At 47.1% G+C, this 12,319-nt stretch overlaps 1 protein-coding gene across 3 annotated transcripts in view; it reads right to left on the minus strand.

Annotated features, from left to right (window-relative positions):
• Positions 1-12,319, minus strand: part of ttll5 (tubulin tyrosine ligase-like family, member 5) — a 37,712-nt gene that overhangs the window by 8,223 nt on the left and 17,170 nt on the right. For all 3 annotated transcript variants that reach the window (XR_013452803.1, XM_040199149.2, XM_040199147.2), the window contains exons 20-28: positions 12,045-12,300; positions 11,102-11,219; positions 10,546-10,692; positions 10,373-10,464; positions 10,110-10,234; positions 9,248-9,826; positions 8,980-9,164; positions 7,045-7,181; positions 1,399-1,600 (exon numbers count right to left, since the gene is read on the minus strand). Coding sequence is in view for 2 of the 3 variants with exons in the window: in XM_040199149.2 (XP_040055083.2) it covers positions 1,399-1,600; positions 7,045-7,181; positions 8,980-9,164; positions 9,248-9,826; positions 10,110-10,234; positions 10,373-10,464; positions 10,546-10,692; positions 11,102-11,219; positions 12,045-12,300 (1,841 nt within the window). In the remaining variant the exon portion in view is untranslated. The remainder of the gene's footprint in view (positions 1-1,398; positions 1,601-7,044; positions 7,182-8,979; positions 9,165-9,247; positions 9,827-10,109; positions 10,235-10,372; positions 10,465-10,545; positions 10,693-11,101; positions 11,220-12,044; positions 12,301-12,319) is intronic.

Consider the following 12,319-nt stretch of genomic DNA (forward strand, 5'->3'; position numbering starts at 1 on the left):
TTGCGGGGGCCTTCGGTCGCCAATTCAGTTAGAGCGGGACCAGTAAGGCCACCTTTCGTTGGGTGCCAGGTGGCTCGGAGCCAAGCCCTGTGGAGGAGCCGCGCAGTCTGCTCCCAGTAACTGGAACGTGGACCGGAGCGCCGGAACAGCCGCCCCCCCCCCACCCCCCCCTCCTCTTTTTCTCTTTCTCCTCTCACAGAAGAACACACTCACACATGAAGCGATTCCTTTGTGTCTTCAATTATTCCTGAATGATCAATTGATTTTTTTAGAAAAGCCAGCAAGGTGAATTCAGTGACGTGAAAATGACTAATTCTCGGGGCCGAGCAAAGATACGTTTTGGTGGGTCGGGTCCATGTGGGTGGAACGAACTGGGGGGGGTGGGGGGGGGTTCAGGGAGGGATCTCGTGATTTGATGGAGCGATATCCAGAGTCAGAGTCCCTATGAGCTCAGTTCGGGCGGGTTGAGCAACAGGACGGCTGCGTTATAAAGAACACATGCAGAAGTGTGATGGGACAGCAACAAAGGAAATGTGGTCAACTCTGTACCAGCTATGGGACTAAATTAAAAGGGGAATGGAACAGAGGGAAAGCACGGGATCACTTTCATAAAGAGCCTCGCGTAAGGCTGCCCGACCGAGCCAAGACAAATACCACCTTAATTGCATTAATTAAGGCCTGACCAAGACAATGACGTTAGAGCAACCGCCTTGCTGAGGACGGATCGGAAAGAGGCGGCTGCGTCAAATCATCCCTCCCTTAAGCTGTCCCATGAAACTCTTTATTTCCATAGACGGATACAAAACCCATCAAAATCCGCCCTCAAAGCAATTGTATAGAAAATGTCTGCAGCGCAAAATGAACACAAGCTCTTTATCATTCGAATCTGCCTCTAAGAAAGTCTCATCTGTCGTCGCTAGTCAGGCGTAAAAAAAAACAAGAAATGTTGCTACATTACTAAAATCTTATCTTATTCCAAAATCGTATGTGTGTTGTAATTGGAATACAAATGGAGCTTTGTTACCTACAGTACAAACTCATAATTCCTTGATTACTCACCAGCAGCAGCGTCGATAAGCCAAACAATGTCATCTTTGAGTGAGGAGTCATGTTTAGCTCTCCGGGAATGAGCTTATGTTGACAAGAATATTCCAACTGAGCACCATTTTGTTGAGTAGTTAGGAAAGAGAATCTCAGAATAGGTTTGAAAATGCTCACATGAGAGCTTTCTTCTTAATATGGATGTAGTTTTACACCGTCAATTTTGATTGACCCTAATTCAGCAACCACAAAAAACAGGCTGTAGTTTTTTGAGTAATTGATATTACGACTGACCCAAGTAACATGATGCTGTGGGAATGAAATACGGGGGCAAATAAAGAGAACGCTCTTATATACCTGGTGTCTGTGATGACGGCTTTGGTCCAGAAATTGTTGGGACTGAAGTCTTTGCTGTTGCAGTTTCTGGATGGCAAACTGAAGCTGGTAGCTCTCTTGGGTGGGCGGGTGGCGCTGAAGGGGGCTCCCCCCCGTCCCCAAGTTATAGGCACTCTGCATCCGACCATCCTGGAGACCCTTCTCGTGCTTCGTCGGCATGTGGCTGGGAGAGCAAGAACGAAGAGATCCGTGAGAAGAATTAACCGAAGACGTACAAAGACGTACAGGTTTGCTTCAGGTTCATGCAAACTGGGTCGCGTTGCAGTAAACGCCACCTCGGCACGCCAAGTGTGTCGAATGAATGTTACTTATTTTTGGAGGAAAAAAATCATGTGTGAGAAAACTCTGGACTGGTAAAAGCTCCAAAGTCTGTGGTGAGGAAATAAGATCCTGAATACATTACATCTATTAGATTATTGTAAACGGCAGGCAGTAATGGTTGAGGTAAGCAGCGTTCTTTTTTTCCTTATTTGGGCGGGTGGAACTTGGAATTCATATAACAATCAGAGGTGATCAGGAGTTAAGAGTACAGGAGAGGAGACGAGGTGTGACTAAATATAATTATAGCATACATTCTGAAGTGGGAGTGCAAAAATCATGTTAAAATAATGACATACTTAAGTTGAGCAACTGACGTACAACTGAGCCATCTTAATAGCAAATAATTACTTATACTTATTACGTTGCAATATTGCAAAATGGCACGAGCTTAAATTACTCAATAGTAAGCCGTTATACCACAGTATTTTGCTTCTCCTTGTCGGGTTATTTTGCCATCCAACCAAAGCTGAGACGTTGCAGTGCGTAATTCACTGACCGATTTCCATCAACTTGTTGAGCAGCAAAAAAAAACACGGTAGCTTACGAAGTCCCGTTCGGCGGCTGCCGCCTCCACAAACCTTGAGTCAAAGCGTGCAGATCAGAGTCAAAGTAGAGGGCGAATACAGGCTGAACTAAAAACCTTTTCTCTCTGCCTCAGTGCTCCACCAGCTTCACGTTCCATTCGCATCACAAAGCCACGAGCTGGAAGGCAAACCTTTCTGACGAGTTCCACGAGTTTGTAACTGGATTATTCGTCATTAAAACTAAGCCAGCTTTTTCTGTTCTGTTAAAGCAATGAGGTTGATACTCTCAGACATGCTTCAATTAAGTCTACGTTGAGTTTTACAAAAAGAAAAGTGCCATTTATAGCACCGCTGGTAGTGCAGAGAAAGAAAAAAAAAAAAGAAATTGAAGAGATGGATATAAGTAGCGTTGGAGAAATGGGATCCCTGGGGGTCATAATCACAAAATAAATCCATAGAAATTCCCCCCATTCCATGCAACAACATTTCTCCATTGGTGGAGAGTAAAAGGAAACACTGCAGACCTAAAATCACAATAGCCGCTGTATTTTTAGAGCCAATCCAAAATTAGATTTCAATTAATCTTGAACAATACATACTGTGGGATAATAATCTCGTGTTGCTCAAGTGAAAACATATTCCTGCCCCGTGTGACACAAGGCGTCTTAAACTCATGTGAACAGAACGGCGCAGATATCGCAAAAACAACTGGTGTGAGCGTGGGGGCCGGTTCAATGTGTTTTAGCTGCTGGAAAACAAAGGCCCGTCTGTGAACCTTGCAAAGGCCAGAGATTCTACACGGCCAGGAGACAAAACAAAAACTCCCTCTTTGTTTACAACAGTCATTTCCTTCAGCTCGGAGGCAAGTTTCCCTAGTGGACCACAGGGACCTTCAGCGCTACCAGTTTATTAGCACATGGTGCAAAACAGATCACTTCTCAGGTCGGGGGCATTCACGTTTCCACGACCAGAATGTTGCAGAAGGGCCCAGAGGAGAAGTCTTTTTTTCTTTCTTTTTTTTTTAGACACCTCGAGGAAAAACCAGTTCAACAGAATCACCATTCATTTAAAAGCAGCGACGCAGGGGCCCGCGGCTCGAGAAGAGCAGCTTCACAGCTGAGTTTCTCATCACCGGGACAGCAAATCTGCACGGGGCTCCAACAACACGGGCTGGAGGACCGCCCGTCGGTGTCAGCTTCCTCCCCCGCGGAGCCGACCGGCTTTTAATACGCTGATGCGACTCGCTGTAGAATAACGCGGCCGTGCAGGTTAAGCACATGCGCGGCTTCGATCTGACTATGTGGGAACGTGGATGAGAGGGTGAGGGCATTTCCACCCGTGGAGCGGTCGATTGTTTGTAACAACCTGACCCGTGACAAGAAAAACACAAAAAAGTGGGGCATTTTGTTGTTGCAGCGGTGTAAAAATAGGTCCGGAGGCTTTAGTTAAAGAAGTAGAAAGCAATAGAAGATACTGAAACTAACACTTTGGCCCCTAAAATCTGTTTTAGGGAAATAATGTACAGCTAGTTGTGCTGTTTATATAGTTTACTTTTGACTGGATGATGGCACCACAAATGTGTCTTGGTCAAGTTTATTGGTGAACTTAATTTAGTAAATGTCTACATGACTAGTGCAATTCCCGATCTATTAACAGCTTGAGTTTAACACAGTAGACAATACTGAAAAAAGTGACATTTGCACAATCTATATCTGCAGCCTCAATCCATAAGTTCACTAGAATGTCCCTCTCTTACCTTTAGGGTTCCCCCTCCCATTACCACATCTGGCTCCAATAGTTGAGAATAAAAAAAAGTCTCTTCTTTTAAATTCAGGGAAGAGAGACATCAAACCAAACTCCATCAAAGACATTTTCAACAGAGCTGTTCTGATTAGTCGGGTTGCTGGCTCAGCAAATGTCATAAAATCTTTTGGAATGGTATGTTCTAAGAACATTCGACCAAGTCAAACATCAATCTACCAAAGTATTGAACAGAGACTAAAAAGTTTTGGTATTTCTCAGTTCTAGCTGTCCTGGAGAGAACACCGCAGAGGAAACACATGTTTGGTTTGTGGTCATTTGTACGTACGGTGAGAAGAAAATACGGTGTTTTTTTGTGGCCGTGGTGCGAATGCAGCTCAAGACACATTATTGCTAGATACTAATTCAAATCTAAACCGCAACGGTCAAGACAAACCAAGTAAGATGCTACGTTGCAACACGTGTCTGTCTATTATCGACGTTCAGTCGGGGTGTCTGAGTGCTTCGCACTGCTCACGTCATCTCTCAGGTACGTCGGATGGAAATCATCACAAACGCTTCGGGAGGGGTTTTCGGCGCCCGGAACTGAGCCACCAGCTCGCCGTGGGTGCACGAGGACCCCGCGGCGTGTCTCACGGCACCTCCGGTCGTCAGCCGGCTGCAGTGAGGCAGCAGCTCTAATAGTGCTGATGAAGCATACCTGGTAGATCCCGGCGAGCGGCACTTCAAAGGGCCGCTGCCGGCTCTTTGAAAACCCATCCTACTTCACCCCTGTGGTTGCTTAAAGAGCCAGTGTGCTTAACGGTTTCAGTGTGTTTGGCACAAACCCGTGGGGCCCGGGTGTGGAGGGAGGTGGGGTAGAGGGGGGGGGGCACAGGAAATTCTCTGTTATAAGAAACAGCTCCGAGGTGAAATCAAGGCAATTTATCCTAATATCTTATTAAAAACATTTCACTGCAACGAGAGGTGAAAGCCAAACCGAGGGCTCGGAGTAATGGGGTACAAGGGAGCTTTTGTATTGCGAGCCAGTGACAAATGGGAAGATAAATGCGGCTGTGTGTATCCTGGAGAGATTTGGAACAAAAGCTACTGTATATTCCACCCTCTATGAATTATTAACCTGAAATGTGAAAAGCTGATGTAAAGTAAATGTATTTTGTGTTGAACGAAGTGCCAACAAAGTATAGGAAAAGCACAGATGTTTAAAAGGGAATGACTGTGTGATCCCATTACAGCGCTAGAGTTCTAAAGTTAAAAGGGAGACCAAAAGGGGACTTCTGTTACTTCAGTATCATGAAGCCACCCATTATATTATACATTGTATTAAATCTCCCGTCTTGATTTTTAGAAATAAAACGCTAAAAAAGGCAAAACGCCAGCAGACATTCTTGGAATTCCCTGACAGCTCGATACATAAGGAAGGCCGGCACTGGAAAAACAGAATCCAAGACCAAGGCCAAGCTGCCGGAGACATTGTCACTCACATACGAGGACAAAAATAAAGTGGAGTGACCATATATGCTCGGCCCTCAACGGATTAGACCTTCAAACAGGCCGTTTTATTACCCCGGCTTGCCGTGGAGAGCGACTGTGTGATCATAGATTCTGTCCTTCTGTTTCCTTTTGCTCTCCTCACAGCGACGGGAGAGGGCTGCGATGTGGGGCGAGGGATGGGGGAGCGGGAGGCGAGGGGAGGCGAGGCGAGGGGAGCTCGGAGCAGACAGACTACGTGGGTGTTGACATTGCACCCCCCCCTCCCTCACCGCTGCCTCCAACCCACCGAGGCAACGTCTCAAGCCGCCAGCGTGCTTCACACACCGCCGACACTCAGCGGCCAATTCTAGTGTAACTCAGCCGCACAATAAAGAGAGAATAAAAACGCCCATTTCCAGGCGTATTGAACTAACCTGCCCAGAGGAGTGCTGGCGCTGCCCGATCCTTTTCCAAAGACTAACAATCTTCAAGCTAAAAATTTGTCAGAGACCATTAAAAAAGCATTTAGATTCTATTGAGTGTGACCAAGTAGGCTGCCGCAATCCAAGTGTCTAGTAAAGACGTGTGTGTAAAGTTGATTGCACAGAAAATCCTCAGGATATCGATTTGTCCAAAGTGATTAACACTTGATGGTGAGAACAGCTTTTCTGTCTTATAAACACTTCAATCTCAAGAATGAAAACCCAACTGCAGCATTTAAACTCTTCGGCCTGATGACATATCTCTAAAAGAAAAACATGAACGGCAGTTTATATAAACTACAAACCTGTTTAGGTTTACATCAGCAAAGCGTCGCTCAGAGGAATGATCTGTTCCCCGCGGGGCGACTGTAACACACGATTCCTTCTCTTCTGCCTCATGGAAGAGTGAATGCGCTGTTCACTTGGACACAAAGTGCAATTTGACCTGAAGGAGCACTGAGGAGCGAGCGGAGGTTCGGTTTGTGCTGTAGTGAAAGCTGGAACAATAGAGAATTTGCTGTAATACTGAAGGTCATCACAGAAAGTGAAAGGGAAAATGGGGAGGAAATGTGAAAGGTTACTGATTATACACAGTACCTCAATGTGAGAAATAATAAGCAACGGACAATGACTGTAAATGTCGATGCAGGGATACATTATTAATTTTTTTTTACATACATAACTTCAGGGTGTAGATTTCAGGTACCGATCTGACGCCTTAGTCCCATCTTAAAGATCTCGTTCCACACTGCGCAGAGCCCATCACGGTCATTTGTAGCGAGGATAACATGTGGGATTGTGGCACTAAGCTGCCCGCCATGACCAGGAATGTTACTGATGGTAGAATCGGTTTTACTTATTGAGGGAGAAACTTTATTGAATGAGGATCAGTCGTCCTCACATCTGACGTCAAATTGGTCCATCTCTAGTTGTACTGCAGAGAAAGTACTTTTGAATTGCCATTTTTCTTTTTACCTCCAGTTCTGTATAGTACTTTAAAAAAAAAGGAAATAGTCTGTGTCTACGTCCCATGTCTTTGGACTCACCTGCTGCTACGCAGATCTGCTCCGCAGTGAACAGCTCTCACCGGCCCTCGGGCCGCAGCGGCGGTGCGTCGCGCTTTGGTGTCCAGTGAGACGCTCTCTCTGCTCAGCATCCTGTTTGCCAGGTTCAGGTTGTTCAGCTGTGGGCAGAGCAGAAAACCTCAATGGCTCATTCAAATCCAACCAATTCAAAGTCAGTTTCATTACACGGTTTTAACAATACGTACGTATGTATTGTGTTACAGTGAGTCATCCACCAAAAACACCCTGCTAAGCCCAACATGTCAAAGCAAATGGGAATACGTGACGAATAGCCACTCACATCGGTCCCCCCCCCCACACATCGACCACCCTATTCTCTGCTCTCCTGGGGGGCTGTGTGAAATGTAAACACCGCGCATGGCACAGCTCGTCTCCGCTCAGCACTAAATCCAGGTGGTCCCCTCCTCCCGTCTCCATCTCTGACAGGATCCGCTATATCATGACTTGCCAGCCCAAATCTGTTTACGACTACCGCGGCAACTGCACCACTGTGCTGCTCCGTGCTGCCCTGGGAATTATGTTCAGGGAACGCCAACGGGAGAATAAATTATCCTGCCGTGGCGTTTTATTTACTTTATTTCCTCCCGTGCACTAAATAGTCCGTCGGGAAAATTGTAATGCCGCCAGGCCTTGTACGACGTGAAAAAATGTGTCAGCGTGGTGTTACTCAGCCGCAGCTCTGAGGGCAGACTGGACGTATTCCGAAAACTAAGGAAATGAAAAGACGCAAGTGGAAAAGTATTCCAGAAGGCTTTTGGACAAATTGGCACGTATCCTATATCACGATAAGCCATTTCAATTCTGCATACCCGGTATGATGATGAATACATCTTTAACATAAAATGCACAGTGTCCAGTTTGCATAATTGCCATTACACCACATTGGTAAAGGTCCCACGTACCCACTGTAAGGATTCATATCCACGCATCTCAGCACATAAAGCTTACTCACATTATTGAGTCCAACTCCAGTTCCGTTCCTGTTTTGTATACATTCTGAGCAGTTTGAGAGCGAGCTGTTACTTAAACATTAGAGTTCAACCGGGGCGACGGAGTGTTGTTCGTGTTTACAGCTCTCTCCATTTAGTTCAGCGAGTGATTTAATGACCAAATCTAACCCCTAGAAAAAAAGAAGACACAAAATTCCCTCTTTGAGCTTTTAAGTGAACGAGCCTGGACTATATCACTCAACAAAATACACTGCTGCCATGTCCAGGATTAACTAGACATAAGAAATACAGGAAGCACTGTTCGGATAGACAGGATGATGAAGAGTCCAAAGGAAAAGACGGTGTGGGGCTCCCCACAGCGAAGGACAAACCTTTGGGGAATATAGGAGAAGGTGGTGATGGAGCCGATGGAGCTGCTGCTCCCCTACTCGGTGCCAATTTGCCACATTCCTCTATTTATAAGCATCAATTACCCCCCCCCCCCAAAAAACCGTCTGCTTGTTAAGTATCAACAGAAATCACTCCCCCATGGAGCATCTGATAATGAGACCTCACACAGAGCTGAGGCTTCGTGCAGCTCACTACTGTTTAGGCCGGCCAGCTTCAAACCCCAGCTCCAGATCCCTCTCCACCCCTCCACCACCGACTGCAGGCGAGCAAAGGACTGGAGGAGGACGGTGCGAGGCAGCAACAGCCCCAAAGGGTCTGCTGAACGAAGAAGCAGCTAGATGCCGCCAATCAGCATGGGGTCGGAGCCAGGTTCACGCATCGACAAAGGGAAATATCACAGGCCTCACGGAGTCTTCCTTACATGAAACATCACACGGATGAGTTCACAGGTACTTAATAACTCAACATGACTTCTTGTCGGCGAACAATGGAACCTCCTGCTCCCGGAGGGAGGAGCTGCTGGCTCAGCGGGCCGCGGAGGTGGAGGTGAACTCACGTTTTGTGCCAGGTTGATGTGACTGGAGCAGGCGTAGTGGCGAGCGACCTGCTTGTCGGCCAGCTTCTGCAGGGCTGAGATGAAGGCCTGCTGGTTGGACTGGGCTTGGGCTGACAGCGAGTTTAACTCCTTAAAGTTCCCGGCTGAGTTGGACTTCAGCTTACTGGAACTGCTCATCCTGATCACTGACGTGTAGAATGACAGCAGAATAATGTAAAAAACACGTGTGAATGTGAGAAACAACAGCCGTGTGGAGTGCTGACTTTACCTTGGCCTGCAGAGGTGGGTCTACAGAGCTTCTGGTTGTAGATGTGCGAGGCACTCAGCATGGAAGAGGCCGCTCCAGAGCCGGACGTTGATGAGGTAAAGGACTGGATCCTCCTGAGCGCCTGCGTGGGCGTCCCGCTACCGATGGTTGTGTTACAGCCGGCGGGAACGGCTGTCCACATTGCCCTCGGGGGCTGGGTGACCACGAGGGCAGGCGTGTATGCTGGAGGGTCAGAGACCGCATCCGGATGGCAGAAGTGAGACTTAGCTAAGGACTGAGCATAGGACGGCGGCTGAAGAGGCGGCGGCGGCGGCGGACAGTGGAGAGGCAGAGACGTTGGGGCCGCGGGGCAGTGCTGCAGGTGAATGTTGGTGCACTCTAAAGTCACGGGAAAGCTAGAGCGGCGCTGGGAGGCCTGGACCCGCGGCTGGAATCCACCAGTGCCACCGGCCGCCCGGGCGTCTCCGGTGCGGACGGGCGGGCGGCTCTCGGTGGTCTTGATGTCTGGGTCACTGCTGACTTTCCCTCCGGAGAGCGAGGACTCCGAAGCGCTGGAATCCTCTTTGGCCACAGGCAGAGCTGTTCAAAAGAGGAAAGAAGCCAGAGCTCCTTTATCTTCAGTTAGCCATTCCTCGGCTCTGACACACATTCTGTTTTCCCCCAATGAGTCCTAATCGGTTGATGCTGACCTTTTCTGCACCCCAGATGACTACATTTTTTTCCTAACACTTTTTTTGAGGGGGGGGTGTTACAAATCTAAGCTATTCCTGTTTAGTGTGCTCAAATGATAAAGTATTAAACACAAACCAGAACGTCACTAACAAAAAATATGGGGAAAAAAACAGGAGCAGGAGGAACTCACTTTTGGAGTTCTTACAGTTTCTTAAGGTATTTACTTCATGAACGTCTTTCTTTGTTCCAAGGAAGACGGTGGCAGATTTATTTTTCTGTGTGTAGTATGTCAGTACTTCCTCCAGATCGTTTTCTCTGTTGTTGAAGAAGAAGAAGACGGAACATGAATGCGTACAGCAGACAGAGATCTTCCTCCCGTCAGTGCCGTCAATAAATTCGAGACTCAGGAGCCAAGCACTGAACAATGGGCAGTGGGTTTGCCAGTTCACTAACCTTGCTGCAGCGATGTACTCCTGAAACACACTGGGGTTAACACAATGCGCCTCTTGGCTGCTCTCGGCTCTTTTCACCACATGTTCAGTTTCCTGTGAAGATGGATGAAGAATAAGACAGCAGCAATACGCTGTATATTTCCCAGATTAGATTGGTGGACTGGGAACAGGCACCTTGTCGTAACAGTGGATAAACTCTCCTAGCTGGTGGGACAGGATGCGTCTGCGGTCTTGGAGCGAAAGCTGTCGACTGGGCAAGACCACCTTTATTTCCTGTTGAAGGTTACTAGCTGCTCTTCTCAGGAAGCGAATCACTAGCTCCTGTGCAGATCAAAAACATTTCTGTTATTGTTAATAATAATCGCTGATTCATCCTGTCGCACTTATTCGAGCTGCCTGTGTGTTTGCCTTTCGGCGTTCAAAGCTTTAGAACTTCATAGACTGGAAGTCTACTTGAATTCACATCTATCTGCCCCTTGGGTTTGAGGTCACCGATGATGATGATGATGATGATGTATGCTCTAACGATGCAGACTTTCCAATCTTCTACAGAGACCACGTTTTCCCCCAGTGCGGCCACAAATGTCTCGTGCATATTTCAGCTACAGCCAGGGTACATATGAGTAACAGAATAATAATTAGGGGAAATCTGGCATGTAGGGAGGCAATGCCCCAGGGCCTCCCACTCATGTCCATTTATTAGGAATGGGAGATTATAAAATCATTATACCACTTGGTCGTTGTCCCTGTCTGGCCAAGCTGGGATGGTATTTGCTCGGCTTTCGGCCAGCAGTCTCTGCTGGACTCGCAGCAGGTACGAGGAAAAGGCCACCCGGGCCTGCACTTTACTGTGGAGGAGCGGGAGGAAAACCATCAAGAACTGCATAGGTAAAGCATGGACAATAACAATCATTTTACAAGGTTATCAACTGGGTCTTCTGCTAGGAGGAATCCGTTATAACAGAAAAAACAAGCAGTACTCGTTCATAAATTCATGAGCTCACATATCATCCGAAAAAAAGGGAGAGAGAAAGCAACAACAGGTATGTGTCAATTCCAGCCAAACTTTGTTGAGACACAATGTTTCTTGTCTTGCGGGGCATCGGAATGATAAACTGTTTCTATGAAACGCGTGAAAGGAGATAAGAAAAATAAAAAAATGTTTTGGAAAAATCTGTCAAACACAAACAATGATATGATGTACTAAAATGTTCCCTGCTGCATGCGGCGTCCTGGCAAGCACTGAGGAATTTCTACAAACTCAGACTTGTTATTGTCCTTTTTCAACAAATTCAATTTAAATTAAATTAATATTTTCAGGCACACTTTTGGGATCACCATCAGACCGCAGTCTTTGTTCACATCGCTAGCACTTACTTCCTTACATATGTGTTAATGATGTGTATATGTTGTCCTTTTCTTGATTAAACAATATATCCAAAGAGAGAAGATGTTGTTCATACTCTGCCAATTCGGAGAGCCTTACGCATGTTGATATCACTTTACCTCACAAAAGCATAAAAACAAAATCATAAAATAATGTATTTTCTGCACAAATGGGCACACAAGTTGTGATCAGATAATTTCATATTTCCCCTCATTCAAGAGGAAAGGTGCAGAGAAGCAACTACAGCAAAGGAAGAAGGCGAGAGCGGCTCGGCGCACGGACCGACCTGAGGTCCCAGCCCTGCTGGAGGATGTTGAGCAGGTCGACTGTGCGCCTGGCGTTGTGTGTGGCTGCCTCTGAGCTGAAAGGAGCCTCGCTGTGGCAGCGCTCCAGCGGTGTGGCCATTTGTTTTCTTTGCTCCGTTCCCAAAGCCCTGTGTGAGACCGGCTCGCGAGGCAGTTTCACCTCCTCCCTTTCCTCCTGGGCGCACTCCTCTCCCTCCTGACTGCTGCTCTCCATCAGGGAGGCCTTGGATTCCTTCCCTGAGGTATGCGGCATTGC

Source organism: Gasterosteus aculeatus, chromosome 15, assembly GCF_964276395.1.
Source record: "Gasterosteus aculeatus chromosome 15, fGasAcu3.hap1.1, whole genome shotgun sequence".
Lineage (NCBI taxonomy): Eukaryota > Metazoa > Chordata > Actinopteri > Perciformes > Gasterosteidae > Gasterosteus > Gasterosteus aculeatus.